General features: G+C 37.4%; 1 protein-coding gene across 2 annotated transcripts in view; it reads left to right on the top strand.

Annotated features, from left to right (window-relative positions):
* LOC124146351 (delphilin-like) overlaps positions 1-21,641 on the top strand; it is a 65,497-nt gene that overhangs the window by 2,210 nt on the left and 41,646 nt on the right. For both annotated transcript variants that reach the window (XM_048392206.1, XM_048392205.1), the window contains exons 3-5: positions 4,620-4,816; positions 18,767-18,921; positions 19,970-20,098. In XM_048392206.1, coding sequence (XP_048248163.1) covers positions 4,620-4,816; positions 18,767-18,921; positions 19,970-20,098 — 481 coding nt within the window. The remainder of the gene's footprint in view (positions 1-4,619; positions 4,817-18,766; positions 18,922-19,969; positions 20,099-21,641) is intronic.

Below are 21,641 nucleotides of genomic sequence, written 5' to 3'. Positions count from 1 at the left end.
GTGCCTCATGGTCATTTTCATTAAAAGTACTTACGTTAATTTGTATTTCATGTCTTGGCAAAATTAACCCGTGAAATGAAAGACTTGCATGTTCCACTATCGACTTCCTGTTCTGAAATCAGTTGACAGTATTTCCAGTGATTTCCATTGAAAGTATCTTACAGATGTGTGACAAGATGTTCAGGACTGCAGAAAATACACTTGAATGTTATCACATCTTTCCGTAATTTGACAGACTATCACAAATATTACATAGATCTTGCGTTTCAAACAGAAGGTTTTTCATGTTAATTGTTGTGAAAAAGCTAGCAGACAATCACTATTTGTTATAATTACTGGGTAATATAGACAAGGCACACCTCAACTGAAAATGGCACACCTGAAAAACAGGTTCAGTGCCCTTGGGCACACAAATTTTTTTTTCTAATTTCGTGCCCTGAGTTCATGGAGTTCAGAATCCAAAGTTTTTCCACAGACTGATTAACTAAGCCCCTTCCCCCTACACAAACACTGTTCCCACTGACCTGACTTAGCCTGCATAAAGAAAGTAACTGTTTCTCAGGCAAATTAAGTAAGGTGGTAGGTAGGACTTTATTTTATATTTTATTGAAAGAAAGTGATGAAGGAGATTTTTTTCCTTTCATGATTACCAACAAAAACAACGGGGAACACATTGAACTCTGCCCTTTCATTCAATGTCATTTGTCAAGCATAGATAAGTCTGCCCTATATGATGCAGGGAATTTGATAAAAATATCCAAATGACTCATGCAGGATGTAAAGTGGTGCATCAATGCTTGAGAAACATTTCCTTTTTTGCCTTACCAGGAATTATTATGTCTTAAAAAACATTACTGGACACAAAACATTTCACTTGCCATGCTATGTATTGTTGAAATATCTAGCCGTGTTCTTAACCCCTTGTATTTTATCATTTTGACTAATATGCCACATAATACAGTAGTTCCAAGCTCTGGACATGCTAGATAAGCTGGGTATTTGCGTTAAAAAAAACCACATTAAATAAACTGAAAAATGCAGACAAAATAAATCCTAGTGTATCAAATACACAACGAATTCGGCTATGAATATGCTATTGAAATAAAACTAATGTGCATATTACAACTATTAGATTAAATGATTGCAAATATTACAACTATTAGATCAGCTGATCACGAAAAATTCCCTTACAGACAGTGACATTATGCTACAAAAAAACTCGAAGACTGATAAAGCACATCGTGTCTAGTCAGTGTATCTTAAACAGTTGCTGATTGGTGATAGCGTCTTTCTTACAATGTCAGGTTTAGCAAACAAAAATGGCTTCCCAGAGACAGAGCTACAGATAAGCAGCGTATTTGTGTAAAATACCCCCCAAAAATATTCAAAACCCAATTACTTTCAATTAATTTGCTTACATAAACGTATGCATTAAATGAAAAAATCAAATGTATAAAAACAGCATGCGTACAAAGCCAATGAGTGAGTGAGTTAAAGCTTTACTTACATCGGCAATATTTCAGCTATATCGTGACGACAAACAAAGCCAATGAAGCTTTTTGAGCATGTGTACAACGGAGCTAATCTCCGAAACACAATTACAAGCTAATTTACTTTCCGTGTCAAGCCTATATTTAGAACCGTTATATACATCTAAAACATTATGTTGTTTTTTTTTAAATCTCAAAATGCTTACTCATTTTGGGAAAAACCCAATAGAGTGATGAATAGATGAGTGGAAAAATATTGGTTACCCAATGAAAACTGTAATAACCCAATTAAAATAGAAATCTTTGAGTAAAAACTCTATTGCTCAAAAAGTTATCTGGAGCACTGCAGAGAGGGAGCTGCAAGCAGACGCAGACAGGCATACTACTATTCACATAGTTTTAAATGATTTACAGGGATTGTTACGAAACAGGTTTTCAAGTTATAATACCCAAATGTCAAGAAACAGTTGTGTACTGAAAATTTGAATACCTTCTAAAACTTGTGGATACCCACTGCCAGTGTATAAGAAGGATTATCAGGCCTATGTTCCTGATGTCATACTCTTTCTGTTGGAAGCAAGGCGATGGTTGTCATTAGAAGAAGAAAACAGGCTTAGGTTAATTGACTAGGTGTGTTCCTTTAAATTGAAATAATCGGAAATTGATCGGACTAGTTATGACTTGGAGAAAGCGTGAAGCCATCATGATTTTTTTTAAAAATAAACTGCTGAATTTGTGTATGTTTTTGTCGGTTGCAATCTTATTGTACTGAACTTAACAAAAACAGCAAACTGACACGAACCGATAAATTTTGATGATCTATCGGTTTGGATGATCCAGTCATCAGTCATAATGCATGATTTCACAATCATCTCCCAACACTATAATTCACAGGCATTATCAGGCTATAATCAGGCATTTGTTGGAAATATTTATCATGTTTAAAACCTACTTTGTTTTATAACTCAGATTTTATTAAGTATATCAATTAGCAATGATTTGCAGTTAATCATGACCCTGATCTCAAAGAAGCATTGTCTCCATACACACCTGGCACTAATTGCAGTGGATAAAAATGGGCTTATGGCTGCGGAGAATATAGTCCCTGTTTAAACATGCATAGTCATATTTCTAAGTGAATGAGTGAGTATGGGTTTACGTTGCTTTTAGCAATATTCCAGCAATATCACGGCAGGAGACACAAGAAATGGGCTTCACACATTGTACCCATGTCGGGAATCGAACCCGGGTCTTAGGCTTGACGAGCAAACGCTTTAACCACTAGGCTATCCGACCGCCCCATCATATTTCAAAATTTCTATTATGTTTATTATTGTAATCTGTGATATAGATCCCACTGAACTTTGATATTGGAAAACCAATCTTCTTTCTTACTCTGTCCACAAACATTCGTGAATAAAATAGGAAAAATCATACATTTAAAGCTTTCTTATCCTACAGGTAATGAGGGAAATAACTCTGCAGCAAGCCCACCTCTTCTAGAAGCCTTGAACCACTCTTGTTATCACATGCCAGATGGTTTACATGTTATATTTAGGAAACAGCCATGCTGTGTTTTCAATGTAGAGCTAGGTTACTTCAGATTTAAATGAGCTAAATTGATTTTGCAACCGAATGCTGAGTCAAAACAGATGTTTCAGTCAGAGGTGTATTTTGTGTTATTTGAAACCTCAGATTGACCAATCAGAATCATGTATGTTCTAAATTCATGGTGGAATAAATTTTATCATCCGAAGAAATTCAAAAAAAAAGAAAGGGTATGATTGGAAAATAATCCATCACAGATTTCACGATTATTCCTTGGATTGAAACTAAAATCAGTTCGACAAAGCAATCGTAGCACTAAGGTAACTGGCATACTTTAGGCACCTATTATTTGATATTCGGGGGGGAGGGGCTTGGATTTTGCATCAAGATTAGATATTTTTTCATTTATAACAACAAAACCAGATACAATGTATATATTTTTTATTTAAAACTCTAAGGCCTGAATTTTGTTTTTAGAAAAAACACCTTGCAACAATGTAATGTTTGCGACAGACAAGTCTTTTTTGGTCAACAGTCTGAAGCATAATTATTGTCTTCAGTAATTTTCGGGGACAAGACATTTTTTTTCTTATAAAATTTGCATGCACGCACGCACGCACACATGCACGCACGCACGCACACATGCACACAGTTAGAAGTTTCAATTCCTGAATTGTCCTCTCTTGTCAATTTGCCCATAGTTATCAATGGCGCTCCAATCCTAACAGTGAGCACATCAGGAACATTGAGTGTGTGGTCATCAAGGCACATGGCCAGTGCTGACTTAACAGCCCCAATCTGCCTAATTACTGCAGCACAACCAGCATGCATGATTTATTTACAATTGGGCCTGCAATATTAATGTTCCTGGCAAGGCAAGGATCACATCTCTCCTGGCACTGCTCAGAGCAACAGGGACAAGTGGCGGATTTGATACAGATATATCAAAATCATGTGTTTCCATCATTCAAAATACAATTGTTTTTTCCTGATTAGTCATTGTAAATTGTGAGAAAATTTGAAGTTGAATTGATGCCAGACCAACTGGCTTTTGATTTCCTTTTAAGTTTGAAAAATAAAATATTCACACTATTACTCTACAAACGTCATCGATCCAAATTGTGTTGATCGATGCTCATGATATCAATCACTGGATTGTCTGGTCCAGACTCGATTATTTATAGACCGCCGTCATATAGCTGAATTATTTCATCCATAATTTCTGCCCCAATAGTCATGATAACATCAATATGACTACCCAGACAGATATAAGCGTCAGATCAGTGACATTGTCTGAAATATCAAGTTGAGAAGAAAATGCAAGAACAGAACAATGCCAACATTTTTATACAATGTATTCACTTAGGATGCCCGTTTAGTAATTAGATTCAGCATCCTTTGATCCTTATAGTACCCATACTTGTCACACAAGGTAAATATAATTGTGAATGGATTATGACAGCGTGAAACCCATTTCACTCACTCACTCACTCACTCACTCACTCACTCACTCACTCACTCACTCACTCACTCACTCACTCACTCACTCACTCACTCACTCACTCACTCTGTGACCTTCAGGTGATGTAATTCTGGAGGTGAACAACCAGCCAGCCCTGAGTCTGGATGATGTGGGGAGACTGTCCAAGGCGGGGCGCATGAGTCTCCTGACCATCCCGGTGGGAAGGACCGCCAACATGCTGCAAGTGGAGAAGAACCTGAACAAGTCCACACCAGCCAAACACAGGGTCCAGAGAGCCAGGGATCTCCATGACAAGGTAGATGCAGCAATCTTAGTCAGACGATGCTTTTTTCATTTTTTGTCTTACACATTTGACTGATTGGACCAAAACCAAGATTCAGAATGCAGACAGCTACTGTACACAAATGCCTAAATACTTTGTTTAAAGGGGAGGTGGGGTAGTCTAGTGGTTAAAGCGTTCGCTCATCATGCCGAAGTCCTGGGTTCGTGTGAAGCCCATTTCTGGTGTCTCCCACCCCCCTGTTATATTGCTGGAATATTGCTAAAAGTGGCCTAAAACCATACACCCTCACTCACCTACTTTAAAGAAATAAAATATAAATAATACAATGCCTCCAAAACATTTTTGAAAAATTTGTAAGAAAATGTAATAATTATTTCATTGTGGCCTTATGGTACATGCATTACTCATCCATATCTAACATTGTCTGAGGTGTTTGACATTTTGTGAAATGTTTCACCAATCCTTTGTTAACGTGTAAAATAGTCACAAAATATTGCAGGCCAGTGGGGCTGGCTAGCCTTTAAAGCTGTATACTAGTCTGTTTCATATTTCACTAGCATAAATATGCAACTGTATATTTTCATCCCCCAAAGTCTTACATGGGTAGTCTAAGTTTGTTAAGTAACACAGCTTGTGACTGGGTAAACTACGAATTACAACGAATCAAAACATGTTTGTTATAGACAGTACTACGGTGTCCAAAGTCACTCATACAAGATGAAGGGAGATGACTCTAATGAATCTAACTCTATTATATAAAACTACAACTAATATCTACAATGAACTGTTGTTGCAAACTACCATTAATATCCTTAATGAATCGTTGTTTGCAACAACAGTTCATTATGGATATTAATTGTAGTTTGCAACAACGGTTCATTATGGATATTAATTGTAGTTTGCAACAACGGTTCATTATGGATATTAATTGTAGTTTTATATTTTTGATGATCATATTGATCAACAGAAATGGGAGGAAGTTTTTTTTTAATCAACTGTAAGGTGTACATAAAAAAACTCTTAAAATTTCAGTAGCCAGACGTGTTTGGGACATTTCAGAATCTTTAGTCAAACCAAAATTTTACTAGCCACAGGTTAGAGGGCAGGCGTCTAGTTTGCATAATTTTATATGGTTAATATACCAGGCTGGTGGGACACAGCTGGGCAGGTGCTCTATAGTAGCTGACAGTAAACTGTTGCTGCATATAGCTGATAGACTGACACAGTGCAGCATCAGCCAGTCAGTCTGTCAGTCGACCAGGTGAGCTTTGGTCCCCCACCCCCGGGTTGCATTTCCTGAGAGGCCAAGGTGCCACTGACGCAATACAGTAAACTGGCTCTCCAAACATGCTTCTGCTTTATTTAATCGACGGTCATCAGTGGGCGGGCCAGAGTGGTGATATCACCAGCTCACAGTCATGCCTGGATGTGTATTGATGTGGATATGCTGCTATTGTATATTGAGTGTTTACTCATTGTCCTCCTGGCCGGCCCTGTGGGAGTCGGCGCTGCAACATGTGCTGCCTCAACTTGGGCGTTTCTTTATTACTCCCAACTTTGTCAGGCACGAACTGGACATTAAACAACAATACATTGTAACGGGGAAAAAACAAGTCTTGGATGTTCTCATTAATGTGACCGTGAAGTCTGAGCAGTTATATCTCTTTCCCCATCATTACATGGCTGAATATTGACTTTTTTATATAAATAAAAGAATACATTCATGTTTGATGGTGGCAAAAAAAGAAACAAACAAGAAATGGTTTTCCGATGGTGATGTATTTGATACAGGTGTTTTGGACCTTAAGTTTGAAGTGTTCCGGCAACTGTTTACAGCCTAGTAACATTTTGATAACGTTTCTAAGTTTTTGGTCAAATTAAATTTTCTAGTGTATACTTTCTTTTGCCTGGCTGTTTAGAACAGCCTTTATTACTTTGTATCGAAAGGCTGACAGAAAGAAGTAAATATTTTTTTACATTTTTATATTTCACAAACCAAAGAACCTGCGTGCAAGAAGATGCAACTACAAAACTCATTATGAGGTAGGGAGTAAATACTTAGGTGTCATCAGCTTTGCAAGAGGTCTTTAACTGAATGGGTTATCACAGAATAACAAGCAGTGGTAGGGATAGCAGCTTCTTTATGTACACTTTTGAACGTTTCAAATCTAGTTGTACAACACACTTTTTATATCAGCTTGATAAAGGTGCTTATACATGTATCTGCATTGAACAAAAGTGTGAGAAGAGAAACATTGCCTCCTCGCCAATGCATGTGTACTTACTTCCTTTCCAGATTTTTAATGACAGACTGACCTGTTTATCAATATTAATGTTTGCATGATAGGGCACCACTCTTTTTATTGTCACTTCACAGATTCAACCAACCACATCCTAATGCCACAATCGGTAAATAAAATAAAATCCTTGTAGTTCGTTTTATGTCCCTGACTGATTTATCTTTGATAGATCAGAAATATTAAAAGTCATGCAACAAAAAAGGTCATACAAAAGTAAAATAACTATTGAGTTTTTTAATAATACTTAATCAAATGCATTGGATGTTGTCTCTGGCCACTGCAAACCTCTTATATAGGGAACAAAGCCCTTTCAGAAGTGCAAACACAGCTCGAGATAAAATATGACTGCTATCATATAGCTGGAATATTGCTGAGTGCAGTGTAAAGCAACAAACAAACAAACAAACAAAGCATAAATTAAATCTGAAATACCCAGACAAATCAAATCCTAGCATATCAAATTCGCAACAAAAACTATAAATATGCTATTGAAATGAAACTAATGAGAATATTTACAACTTTTAGAAAAAACGATTGCATATTTGAAAACTGTTAGATAAAATGATTGTGTATTAGCCGATCGCCAAATTCACTTACCGACAGTTACATTCGGAAAACTTCTGTGTAAACAAACTTGAATACTGATGATTGCAATTAAAAAGCACATTGTGTCTAGTCAGTATATCTTAAACAGTTGCTGATTGGGGTTATAGCCCCTTTCTTACAATGCTAGGTTTTGCAACAACAAAAATGGCTTCCCGAAGAGGGAGCTGCAAACAGACGCAGACAAATATACTACAATTTATGTAGTTTTAAATGATTTACATGGATTGTTACAAAACATGTTTTTAAGTTCAAATACCCAAATGTCAATAAATTTGATTACCCTCTAAAAAATGTGGATCCCCAATCAAAATTAACCCCCTGGTAAAAAAGCTTATCTTGTCTTAAATGATTTAGAAGGATTGTTATGAAATGGGTTAAAACATCCAAATGTCAAGAAACAGGTGGTAAAAAACAATTTAGTACCCTCTAAAATTGTGGATACCCAATCAAAACCAATCACTGGATAAAATACCCAAATAACGAAACGTTTATCCATGACCATAACACGAGATGCGCAGTAAAGCAGTGCGCATGTAAAGGGAAGTAACTGTGTGCTATATTGGATCGCATTGTTTTTAAGTATTAGGATTTTTAAGTTTTTTTGAGAAAATAGAAATAAAAACGAAACATGTGGCAGACTTTATGATAATGCGGGCATCGCCTGAGACTATTATTTTCTAAAACCCAAGTATTCAATTAGTATTTTGATTGTTTACAGGAAACTTGTAAGAAATTGACTGTGTAATCATGACTGCAACTCAGAAAAAGAAGTAACTCCTCATCTTCCAACATCTTCTCCCATCATCTGAAACTATCCAGGCATGGCTGAATGTTAAAAACAGGATGACAGGATAGAATAGGTCTTCAGCAACCGATGCTTGCCGTAAAAGACGACTATGTTTGTCGTAAGAAGCGAGTAACGGGTTCGCATGGTGAAGCTCGCTGACTTGGTTCATGCATGCGTGTCTCAATTGCCATGATTGATGCTCATCATGTCAGTCTGGTCCGCTCGATTATTTACAGACCGTCGTCATATAACTGGAATATTGCTGAGTGCGGCATTGAACAACAAACAAACAAACATGATATTGATTGCAGAAAATATACACAATGACCACTGCAGGTTCAGCCTTGCCAATTCCTCATCATTTGATAAATGACAATGGCATGATGATTTATTATGTATTATTTATTAGTGCAGTATGCAGTGTACATATGGCACATGCTGTCTTGCTGTTTAATTAACTCTCCACCAGGATGTGGATGTGGTATGACAATGACTAGTGGTGTCATGATTCACTGTGATGCATTGTTGAATTCACACTAGCAGGGATCTACCTGGGTTATATATTTTGGGTGTCCAGGTGCCTCAAAGTCTTCAATTGTGAGGGTCCCAGGTTAAAAAATGGAGATCCCATGCTCCAAAATGGGCATCTCAGATAAATGTCTAGAATTTAAGACATTTCGGTACACAAGTAACGTAAGAGTGCACATTCTCCGAGGCTGTTGGTTGAAAAGAGATATGGAGTTCTTGAACCATTCGACTGTGTAATGTAATTAATGACCAAACTGCATACAAATTTTCTGTATCCCAGTGGATGCACTCCATATTTGCTGCACGTCCATATTTGCTGCACGTCCATTTTGAAGTTGATAAATAGGATGCAGGATTTAATGTCCAGTAAATCCCTCTACCTGACCATATGATAAATGGTACACTTCACACAACTCCATTCCACTGATTTATTTCTGTAATGATATTAAAAAATATTGACAAGGTGTTAGTAGTAACCAGACCTGATATGTACTTGGTCTGGCTTTTTTTAAGAGCCTGTCAGGACACATGCTAAATCTGATTGTATGATGCTATTGGACCATACCTTAATTTACCAGTACAGTCAGTTAAACTCAAATTACCATGAAGTTTGAAATTACTCCATTTTAATTGGTCAATGAGAGGTATCAATTCCTATTTGACAACCGCATTACCGCAGAAGCTCTAAGGCCACACTTTAATGCTGCTTAACGGAACCGTTGACTACATTTTGTTACAATAAAAAAGAAAAAAATCAGAATTTACTCTTTTTTTAGCCCAACAATAAGCTGGTAGCATATTGCACAAAAATATTTTCTAAACACGGAACCACGGAAGTTGACTTATATTAAACATGAGAATCAAAATAAAGTTTTTTGTTTTCCTGAAATTGATAGGATGCATTGGTGCTCAACAGTGTCCCGTTGATCATGTTGATTCTCCAGGTTTGCACGGCTAAAAGCAACAGCTGTGTTGCAGTCTCCCCTCACATTAAACAATTATTATTCCTTCATACCAGCCGACCTGCAGTGAAGCAGAAAACTAAAAAAATTGAATTGCATTTTTTATTTGTTTTCACCACCTACGGACAGGATTTTCCTGTAAAAATTTCAGTAAAGCAAGTAAAAAAGAAGTGTCACCTAATATTGATAGAAAAGTACTTCTAAGTCATTATTGATTGTCATTTTTAAACTATATTCGATGTATAAAACACCCTGCTCCAATATGTGCAATCACACCAACTCAGACTCGGTGAGTGAGTAGACCAATCAGTAAGTAATCTTTATAAGCGTCCCTTATTAAGACCATATTTCTTGTGTATAATACACATATTTAAAAAAAAAAAGTGTATCATTGCCAAGTTACTATTATTTAAAGAGTTTTAGTTTCATCAACATTTAAACATTTAAACCTAATACGGGACGCGCAAAACCCCATGTACCCCGATTGATCCTTCTACAACAAATCTATCCTACCGACATGTTTTAATATGACATTGTAAAAGAATTAAAACAAATTCAAAATTGATAGAAAACAGCTGTTTGATTGAGCGGAGGTTAGCTTGTGCTATGTCGCGTGACTTTCATTGACTCGGAATAAGCATGTGTCTTTTTGAGTGGAAGCGGGGTATAAGGGATCTAATATGCTTTTTAGAAATCTACGTGCAGCCTGTCTTGTTCTTGGCAGGGTATATGGGATTTATTCAACCACTGAGAAATTTATTTCCCTCCAAGACGGATACATGGTATTTTGTGATGATAACTTGGTCCAGTTAGATCTCACCATTCTGACATAAAGGTATTATAAAGCATGTTTAGCTCCAAAATGGATGACAGTAAGCTAGCCATGCTGGCCTGAAATTTCAGACAAAAACATCACATGATAAGAAATGATAAGGCGTGGCAGATGACATCATTTGGCCACACCCTCATTGCATTTTGAACACCCACTGCAATTCTTTCTTGTTCGGTTTCTGAATGCCTTTGGTGCTTAGTACATCTGATGGTGAAGAACATTTGATTGATTTTTAAAGTACATACATTTTTCCAATGACGATATGGTTATATAACTAGGAATAATTTTCAAAGTAGTCATGTGCAGAGACTGTGGTAAATGAATTTATCTGTTCAAGTTTGCCCATTTTTTTGTTCAACAAAGAAAATATGATTATTTAACATGTTTAAAAATCTCAGCCTGATGAAGAGGCAACTGTGAAAGTATCGCCTTGCCCTATCATGCCTATCATAGTTGGAGGAATGTGTTGTGTTTGATATTCTGATCAGTGGCAGACATTCAGACTACCTCAGCTCACATTCTTTTCATTACGATTGAAATGAGCAGCAGGTGGTCTCCATTTTCTCATATTACAACACATACCTCATTTTAAAACTCCTTTCAACTATAACAATTACACAACAAATAGATATTACAGTTGGTTTAATTGCAATTTATACTTGATGAAAAAAATATATTTTGGATATTCTCTCAATCATGAAATTGTGTTTATTCTAAAACAGGCGTTGTTATAGTGAGGTGTGTGCATCACGTCTTTAGGGCCATTATGTAGATTTATTGATTTTGCACATATTTTATTGGTTTAGCTCAAACTGCACACAAAGGAATATGACAAGGATATATAGATATTCATCCGCTATTCGAACTGACTAGTGGGCTGGAAGACTAGGACATATATATCGTGTGAGGGACTTAGCAGTGTGGGGACAAGTTGTTGATGACATACAACTGTCTTCATTGTCAGAATGACCTTCCGTGGGGCCAACTGTCTCTTGGGAAGTTCTCATTTCCTGCCAGTCCTGAGTTTCTGTCCTACTCCCCAAAAAATAATTAAAATGTTTTTATTTCAACCCATTACCTGTCTGAACATAAAATTTATCATCTCATTCAGAAAAGAAACCTAAATTTCCTGGTGCATAAAAAAACCCATTCCTTTTTTTGCAGGATTTTTGAAGATGCATAAAGTTTTTCTCCTTCTGTTAAATAGTTGTTAGCTCCAGTACACTAATCATTGCACTACAAACATATCACAATAGTGATGCCATAATGTTGGACAATGTATGTAATTAACCAGCTGTCATCATTTCATTTATTATTAGCTCACATGACCTGAAAGGCTATGTCAGCTTATGTCATCACAAGTTGTCTGGTTCCCAAAAGTGCGTTCAAGGCATCAAAAATGGAATTTCAAAATGGCTGCCAGGAAGCCGTCTTTGATTAAAAATGAGAAAGAATTTTAAAAACCTTCTTTCCAAAAACTTAAAGGGCCAACGGCCTGAAACTTGGTGGGTGGGACGGTCACCTAGTGTAGTATCCACTTTGATCAAGACATCTTGATCAAAGATCAAATATAACTGTCAGTGGCCATATTGGTAAATTCAAAACATCATGGGTCATCTCTTCAGTACATTTTCTCCACAGATATCAGTTGACCAATGAAGCTGAAACTTCACATGCTTGTTCCCACCAAAGATGATACTACATACTTTTCAATAACAGGCTTGAATCCAATGGCCGCCAAGGTAGCCATATTGAAATACATATTAATAGCCATATTGAAATACATATAAATAGCCATATTTCAGTCACTTTTTTTTAAAATGTCATGAAATTTGGTACAGGCATAGTCTATAGTGGGGCTCAATATGTATGTTCATATTTTTGCTATAGTTTGAATTTTGGCCTCAATTTGACCTTTGCACTTTGACCACATTGAAAACTGAAACTTATTATGTTCTTTACTGAGCCATATCTTTCAAAATGGGGATTAAGGAATAGGTTCTGTTTTAGAGATATTTCGAATTTTATCCTTTATCATGTTCCCGAGTGAAGGGAGTTAACTGACTGTAAAAGTCCAGTTTCAACCCTCGACAAACTAGGCCGGAATTTCTGGGTTTGATTGTAGTGCCACCAGTGGCTATTACGAATTATGTCCCTTCAATGTCCATCCTATTGACCAATCAGATTCCACCTCTGATATCACTTGCATTTGCTTCAAAGCAAATGGTGGCGGCCAGTTAATATGATCTGATCGAGAATCAACATCTATATTTTAATAAAACGGGTCTTACGTCACAAAGTACATCAAATCACATGAGCACCATGATTAAAAACATGAAAATATTTGGAAAATAACAGTTGAAGTTGAAGTTACATCATCTTCCCGAGGCAAGAGAGTTAACTGACTTTAAAAGTCCAGTTTCCACCCTTGCCGAACTAGGCTGGAATTACTGGGATCGATCGTAGCGCCACCAGTGGCTATTACCAGTTATGTCCCTTCTACGCCTCTCCTGTGGCCCAATCAGATCCCACCTCTCGTATCACTTGCGTTTGCTTCACACAAAATGGTGGCGCCCGGTCAGGACGATCTGATCGATAATCAAGATCTATATTGTGATAAAAGTGTCTTACATGGCGAAATGCATCAAATCACGTGAGCACCTTGATTAAAAACATGAAAAGATTTGGAAAATATCTGCTGACAACAAGTTGGCGGTGCACATGCTTTGCAAATTCTGCAATTGACTGACATCTGCACGACAGTTTACGAAGCGGATTTCGATTTCGGTTTCGACTATGCATAGACTCGTTAGTCCAGTCAAAAAGTAACTCCATAATACCAGCCTAGTTCGGCAAGGGTGGAATTGGACTTTTATAGTCAGTTAACTCTCTTGCCTCGGGAAGATGAAGTTACACTTGCTTTGCAAATCCTGCAATCAACCGAAATGTGCAGGGCATTATGTTGATTTCATTACAGGATTTTGATTGCACTATGCATAGACGTGTTAGTCCAGCTAAAATATAACTCATAATTTCATCCTAGTTCGGCAAGGGTAGAGACTGGACTTTTGCAGTCAGTTAACTCCCTTGCCTCGGGAAGATGGTCCTTTATTTGATCTCTGCACTTTGACCATGCTCCTAAATTCTCCCAAACTGCATTTAATAGCACTGAAACCATCTCCTCAGAAAACACTTGACCAATGAAGCTGATGCTTCATATACTTGTTCCCACCAATGATGACGTCTAACTTTGTTCAAGAGGTTTGAATCTGATTTCTGCTTCTGCTCAAAATGTACTTTAATGATCTTTACTTCTCTCAAAATGCTGTTTTGGCTCTGGAAACATAGTCTTTGAAATTGCCAGAATGAGGGAGCTGAACTTTGCCTGTATGGTTCCATTTGATGACATCATGTTTAGTTATAATCATTAGGATTTTACTGTCTGGGTTTTTTCACCTTAGAAGGTTGAAACAACGTTCTACAACAGTACATTCATTCTTGTGGATTTGAAAACTTCATAGAGAGTTAGTTACTTGCTTCATGTTTGTTAATACTTTTGTCCTCAGTGTTTATGCAGAAAATGTTTGAATATTTGTTGACATTAAGTTGTTGACTACATATCCAGGTGAGCTATAGTGCTGTGGCACTATTTTCTAAACTTTACTGTCCCCTGATCCGTTTCTGCTGAATTTGAGTATAGAGATGGGTAACACACATTACTATAGATGGCCTTGTACCAACCTACTTCCAGAGCTCCGGATAAGCTGCATATCTGCATAAAATACGCATCAGAAATGCAGAAATACGCAGTAAAATAAAATCCAAGCGTATCAAATAAGCAATGAACATTACAGATATACAAAAATAGAACTTGTGTGTATCATCAAAATATTGTGAAGTAACCCTGCATATTCGATTAGCAAATCAGCAACTTATTTTGAAATTATAAACGGGCATTCCGTCAACCTTGCCAAAAATTATTTGCTACAGAGATACCATCTACAAAATGGTAAAATTGTTATTCCACAATTCATCCTTCCTGACTTTTCTTGTCTCAGACTAGCGGACTTATGTTAATTTTGAAACCTGCCATTAAAGTAAATATTTGCGGTATGAATCAATTTTTTTACTTTGTGTGCGACTGTGATCAATACTTGTATCAGGAAGTAAAATATCACGATCCACCTATGCATCAGTGTATCGTCCCACCACATGTTGCCAGTGGTATGATGATGACAATCATCATCATCATCATCATCAACAACATCATAATTATTATAGTATTTTACAGCACTTGCAGCAATATTCAATGTGCATCACAGTTGGGGAATAAAAAATATTGTACTCTTTGGTGTGGTTTTTTTACCCATGAGAGGAATCAAACCTGGTTCTTCAGAGTGACGAGCCAGTATTTTCACCACTGAGCTACCCTACGACTCTGAAAATTCTATGTTTATAAGTTTTAATTAACTCTTAAGATGCTAAAACATGTACAATTCTTTAATGTTTTAACTTACAGTTCTTCCTTTTAGACCTGGAAGGGAAAACAGATGTGTAGAATCATTTAATGTCAAATCTTGCATCAAGATTTATTATTAATAATATACCTTGAAAAATTGTATGCTATTCACATCCATGGAGAGGAAAGAACTCGCACAGACATGCTCCATGATTGAAACGTTAACTTCCACGGGACTACACTTTAAATTATCACAGCTACTTCAAGCCATGGCTTCCTCAAGTAGACATGAGATAGCAGTCCCCAGCATAAGGATTAAAGAGGAAAGCTAGCATTATTGATTGCCTTGTGTTGTTCTTGCCCATAGAAGCTGCCCGTATTTATTAGACACCCTTTAAACTTTAATGAAGCATTCCTCAGAGCTAATTAAATCTGACATGGGGTTCTCCCAGCTCCATTGATTGTTGATGGTTTGAAGAACCAGATGGCTGACATTAAGTGCCACCATTTTAGGAGGAAAGCCTTTTAGTGGATGGAATATTTCTACATGTTCTAGCTCTCTTGTCTGATAAAATAATTATTCAGAATTATTTGGATAAGCATGGTTTCAATCATGCTATACAACAGTTTATAATATTATATAATATTATAGTACAGGAAATGATTGTTTCGGACACATTTAGCGTGTATCTCATGCTCAAATGATGAAGATATAAGCACCTACAATTTTAATATTCATATGGAGATATGGTTGTAAGACAACAGTTGAAATATGGATATTTTCAAGATGGTTGTGTTTCAAGTAATCATTTCTTGCAATAAAAACATGAAACACAAACACATTTTTTTGTTGTTGAAAACTTCAAAATAATCATGAAGGGCAGGGGTTCCATTAAAACAATTGTTGCATGTATTATTAAATTTAGGGAAGATGTTCCATTATGTCCTTATAACAATTGTTGCATGTATTATTAAATTTACGTAAGATGTTCATTTTGATAAACTTTCAGGTACAAAAAAACACAATAATATACCTTCAAAGAATTTTGATGTAATAATCAGATATATTGTATCTGAAACTATTATTTTATCAGAAATATATTCCAATATCGAGCTATTTAAGTTGCAGCTTTTTCATAATAAGTTATATATTTAAAATAATATTAACCATAGGTGTAGCACTTTGAAACAACTGATCGCTAATGCGGGATATTTTTACGTATGGAACAATTTGATCAGTAGTTGTTGAGGCCTCCTGCGTTCTTGTTACAGTAAATGAATATATGAATACAAATTTTGGAATTATAACGAATAAAAGTCCAAGGTAATATGTATCATATCAGGCAGTTACCTTGTTCGAGGAATGTATCCATCAGTGTTCATCAATTGAGACACCTGTATACTGAGATTGCACAACAAACTGAGTGCCCATCACACTCTACCTTGTGTTACAGAAGCTAGTCCCCCTTTAACTGTCGACCACACTCTGCCTGTTGTTGTGTTACAGATGAAGCCTGTCCCCCTTTTAACTGCCCACCACACTCTACCTGTTGTTGTGTTACAGAAGCTAGTCCCCCTTTAACTGTCGACCACACTCTACCTGTTGTTGTGTTACAGAAGCTAGTCCTCCTTTAACTGTCGACCACACTCTGCCTGTTGTTGTGTTACAGAAGCTAGTCCCCCTTTAACTGTCGACCACACTCTACCTGTTGTTGTGTTACAGAAGCTAGTCCTCCTTTAACTGTCGACCACACTCTACCTGTTGTTGTGTTACAGAAGCTAGTCCCCCTTTAACTGTCGACCACACTCTACCTGTTGTTGTGTTACAGAAGCTAGTCCCCCTTTAACTGTCGACCACACTCTACCTGTTGTTGTGTTACAGAAGCTAGTCCCCCTTTAACTGTCGACCACACTCTACCTGTTGTTGTGTTACAGAAGCTAGTCCCCCTTTAACTGTCGACCACACTCTACCTGTTGTTGTGTTACAGAAGCTAGTCCCCCTTTAACTGCCCATCACACTCTACCTGTTGTTGTGTTACAGAAGCTAGTCCCCCTTTAACTGCCCACCACACTCTACCTGTTGTTGTGTTACAGAAGCTAGTCCCCCTTTAACTGTCGACCACACTCTACCTGTTGTTGTGTTACAGAAGCTAGTCCCCCTTTAACTGTCGACCACACTCTACCTGTTGTTGTGTTACAGAAGCTAGTCCCCCTTTAACTGCCCACCACACTCTACCTGTTGTTGTGTTACAGAAGCTAGTCCCCCTTTAACTGTCGACCACACTCTACCTGTTGTTGTGTTACAGAAGCTAGTCCCCCTTTAACTGTCGACCACACTCTTCCTATTGTTGTGTTACAGATGAAGCTAGTCCCCCTTTAACTGTCGACCACACTCTTCCTGTTGTTGTGTTACAGAAGCTAGTCCCCCTTTAACTGTCGACCACACTCTGCCTGTTGTTGTGTTACAGATGAAGCCTGTCCCCCTTTTAACTGTCGACCACACTCTTCCTGTTGTTGTGTTACAGAAGCTAGTCCCCCTTTAACTGCCCACCACACTCTACCTGTTGTTGTGTTACAGAAGCTAGTCCCTCTTTAACTGTCGACCACGCTCTACCCGTTGTTGTGTTACAGAAGCTAGTCCCCCTTTAACTGTCGACCACACTCTACCCGTTGTTGTGTTACAGAAGCTAGTCCCCCTTTAACTGCCCACCACACTCTACCCGTTGTTGTGTTACAGAAGCTAGTCCCCCTTTAACTGTCGACCACACTCTACCCGTTGTTGTGTTACAGAAGCTAGTCCCCCTTTAACTGCCCACCACACTCTACCCGTTGTTGTGTTACAGAAGCTAGTCCCCCTTTAACTGTCGACCACACTCTACCTGTTGTTGTGTTACAGAAGCTAGTCCCCCTTTAACTGCCCACCACACTCTACCTGTTGTTGTGTTACAGAAGCTAGTCCCCCTTTAACTGCCCACCACACTCTACCTGTTGTTGTGTTACAGAAGCTAGTCCCCCTTTAACTGCCCACCACACTCTACCTGTTGTTGTGTTCCAGAAGCTAGTCCCCCTTTAACTGTCGACCACACTCTACCTGTTGTTGTGTTACAGAAGCTAGTCCCCCTTTAACTGCCCACCACACTCTTCCTATTGTTGTGTTACAGAAGCTAGTCCCCCTTTTAACTGTCGACCACACTCTTCCTGTTGTTGTGTTACAGAAGCTAGTCCCCCTTTAACTGTCGACCACACTCTACCTGTTGTTGTGTTACAGATGAAGCCTGTCCCCCTTTTAACTGCCCACCACACTCTGCCTGTTGTTGTGTTACAGAAGCTAGTCCCCCTTTAACTGTCGACCACACTCTGCCTGTTGTTGTGTTACAGATGAAGCCTGTCCCCCTTTTAACTGCCCACCACACTCTGCCTGTTGTTGTGTTACAGAAGCTAGTCCCGCTTTAACTGTCGACCACACTCTTCCTATTGTTGTGTTACAGATGAACCTCATCCTTGGTGATGACTATGAGAAGAAGATGGCCGTTGTGGGAATACTGAAGCAGTATGCCGAGGATCGGGATGTGGATGTGTTTTGTGAGGCACTGGGTGTCATTCTTAAAACTCCACATCAACGACGGGTTCTCAGACAAATCAGGTACAAACTTGTTTGAAATATGTCTACTTTTTGTCAGATTTTGACAAAATCCAATTTTTTGTATTTTCTTTTTGAAAAAATCATTTTTATTAATGATCAAAACTCAAAATTTGTTTTCCCTAAGAAAACCCAAAGTGACAGATAGAGCTGGTTTTAGCATCACACTTCTATGTGTTCAGTCGACCATCTGCATATCAGCACTCCATGTAAAGCTGCATAAACACACACATCATCCAAGCTGCCTACAACTGCCATGCCTAATTGTGACACAACTCTCTTTTTTTGTTTCACATCTAAAATTTTATGGCCATATTTAAAAATGTCTCTTGTTTCGGACAAAGTGACGTAGTTGGATTGGTAGGGAGGTTAGGTTTTTTCACCCAACCCATGATTACATATAGACAGACACTCATGCAGACAGCTGTGTCTCCTTGCATATATATGCAGTGGTATGTAAAAATATTAGGGCTGGCTATCGATATTGATCATAGAGATCGATTATCAATAAATATTGGAGAAAAACTTTAAGCCAATATGCAAGAAAGTCTTAAACATGTTAAAGGAAATCGACTGATTTCCCACCACTGGTGAGCAGTGACACATTTATGCACAGATTACTTTGTGGACATTTGAGATGCAACACTTGCCTTTCTACTTAAACAATTCCCATTACAGGGTTAGAAACTAACAGTTTTTGTCCACTATAGTCCTTACAATGATAACATATAGCAAAACCCTTGAAATGGGCCAATTTTTACTAGTCCTTAGGATACCTTTACTATTGGGCAGTTTGGTAAGGACTAGTGCCTAACGCTGTATTATTGACAATGACAAATCTGTTTCGTAAATCTAAACTTTATTTCGTCACAATAGTTTATGGAGTATTTATCGATGACAATTGTTTCATATCGATAATCGTTAATATTTCTTCCCATCGACAATAATTCCTATTTTTGATCTTTTTAGCCAGTCCTAAAATATATATTTATGTGACCTGGCTAAAAACATTTCAGTCTGGGCTATTTTTTATTTTTTTCTTGTCTTTCAGACCTTTTGTGCCCCCATATCACCGCCCCCGATTTGAAGAACTGATGAAGATGAAGAACCCATCTCACATGCCCAGTGATCAGTCCAGCAATGTGTCCGGAGGCCTGTCCCACAAGATTGGATACAGAAGGTAGAAGAACGCACTTTTTTTGTTACCTGTTTTTCACATTTTCACAAACATAGCAGTTTGTTGATGGAAAAAATAACAAAAATATTAATCTGTTTAACTCAAAATGGTTTTTCTTTTCATGTTATTTGACATTAGGTTGTTTGTATTGGTTGGCATTGAGGGAAAAACTTATTGCTAACAACTGTTTTTATTTCTGCCGGGTTTTACTGCAGGATGTTTGACATAATTAGAGTAACATGTGTATGTCTTAACACATGTCAGAGAAGGCTTTGTGCCAATCACTACCATATTTGCCATATTATACAACACACTCTAATAAGCACCTTGACCAACTTCTTGACCAATCAATAATCTTTATGACCGCCTGGTACTGAACCCCAAAATATTTTCTTGTACATATTCAGCTGTAGAAACTAACATTTTTAGTCAACTAGTCCTTATAATAATAACATATAGCAAAGCCCTTAAAAAGAGCAAATTTCTACTGGTCCTCATGATACCTTTAGCATTGGGCAGTTTGGCAAGGACTTCAGGACTTAGTGCCAATTTCTAACGCTGATGTTACAGATCTTTTTACAATAAACACAGCGGTGTAGAAAGTGTATGTAACTGCCTAGTAATTATTATCAAAAGCGTTTTAGTTTCATGGTTACTAAGTTTGAACTCAATCTTCTTCTCCACTCTCGATCTCTGAAAACAAATTTAATTTGTGTATTCTTTTGATATGTGCCCTCCCTATTTTCTAAGCACCCATGACACTTATTACGGCAAATACGGTAGGGGCCAGAGACAAGAAACAGCATTTGATCAATTATTTTTTAAAGTCTTAACAATTACTTTTTGTTTGAATTTGGTTGTTTTCAATTTTCTAATACATCAAAGAGAAACAGGAAATAAAAATTCAAGGTTTTGTAAATTTCATTTCTAAAAAGATGTTTTTGTCTACTGTCAATGGAATCTGTAAACCACAAAATTTCAGAAGTGTCCCCCAAGCATTTTGTAATGATGAGATAAGAAAAAATATAAGCAATGTTGAGAATTTCATGAAATGCAGCTCCAGCTGGTTTGGTTCGAGAATGCTTTGAAGTATTTATAGTAGAAGTCAGTGAATAGGAACAGAATAAGCAGTCTGGCAGAAGTTACCGACTGAAGGGTGTGCTTCACATTTCAATCACCAGGGTTTGTTTTGCTCCAGATGGTTTTGTGCAGAACAGCAACAAAACACCACATGATTTACTGGCTCTGAAATTTCTTTAAGCAGGTAACGTTAATTGGAACTCAGAATGAAAAAAACATTCCAAACAATTTACCCTTGATGATAATGAGTGAGGCTGTGGGACATTTTTCTGATGCAAATATTTTACAAATACTTCCATTGTACACGTAAAAGATGAAAGAAAATTAATTGGGAATTTGAAGTGATCTTTTACAATAGATAAATTATTCCATGTGACGTTGGCTTTTCGAGATAGATTTCCATTCTCAAGTGACAATCCTTAATTCTAAGCTTTGAGTGTAATGTAAAACTGTTTTCCAAGCTGTG

The sequence above is a fragment of the Haliotis rufescens genome, unplaced genomic scaffold (genome assembly GCF_023055435.1).
Source record: "Haliotis rufescens isolate VD_foot unplaced genomic scaffold, xgHalRufe1.0.p SCAF_11, whole genome shotgun sequence".
NCBI lineage: Eukaryota > Metazoa > Mollusca > Gastropoda > Lepetellida > Haliotidae > Haliotis > Haliotis rufescens.
This window is presented reverse-complemented; position numbering and strand designations above follow the sequence as displayed.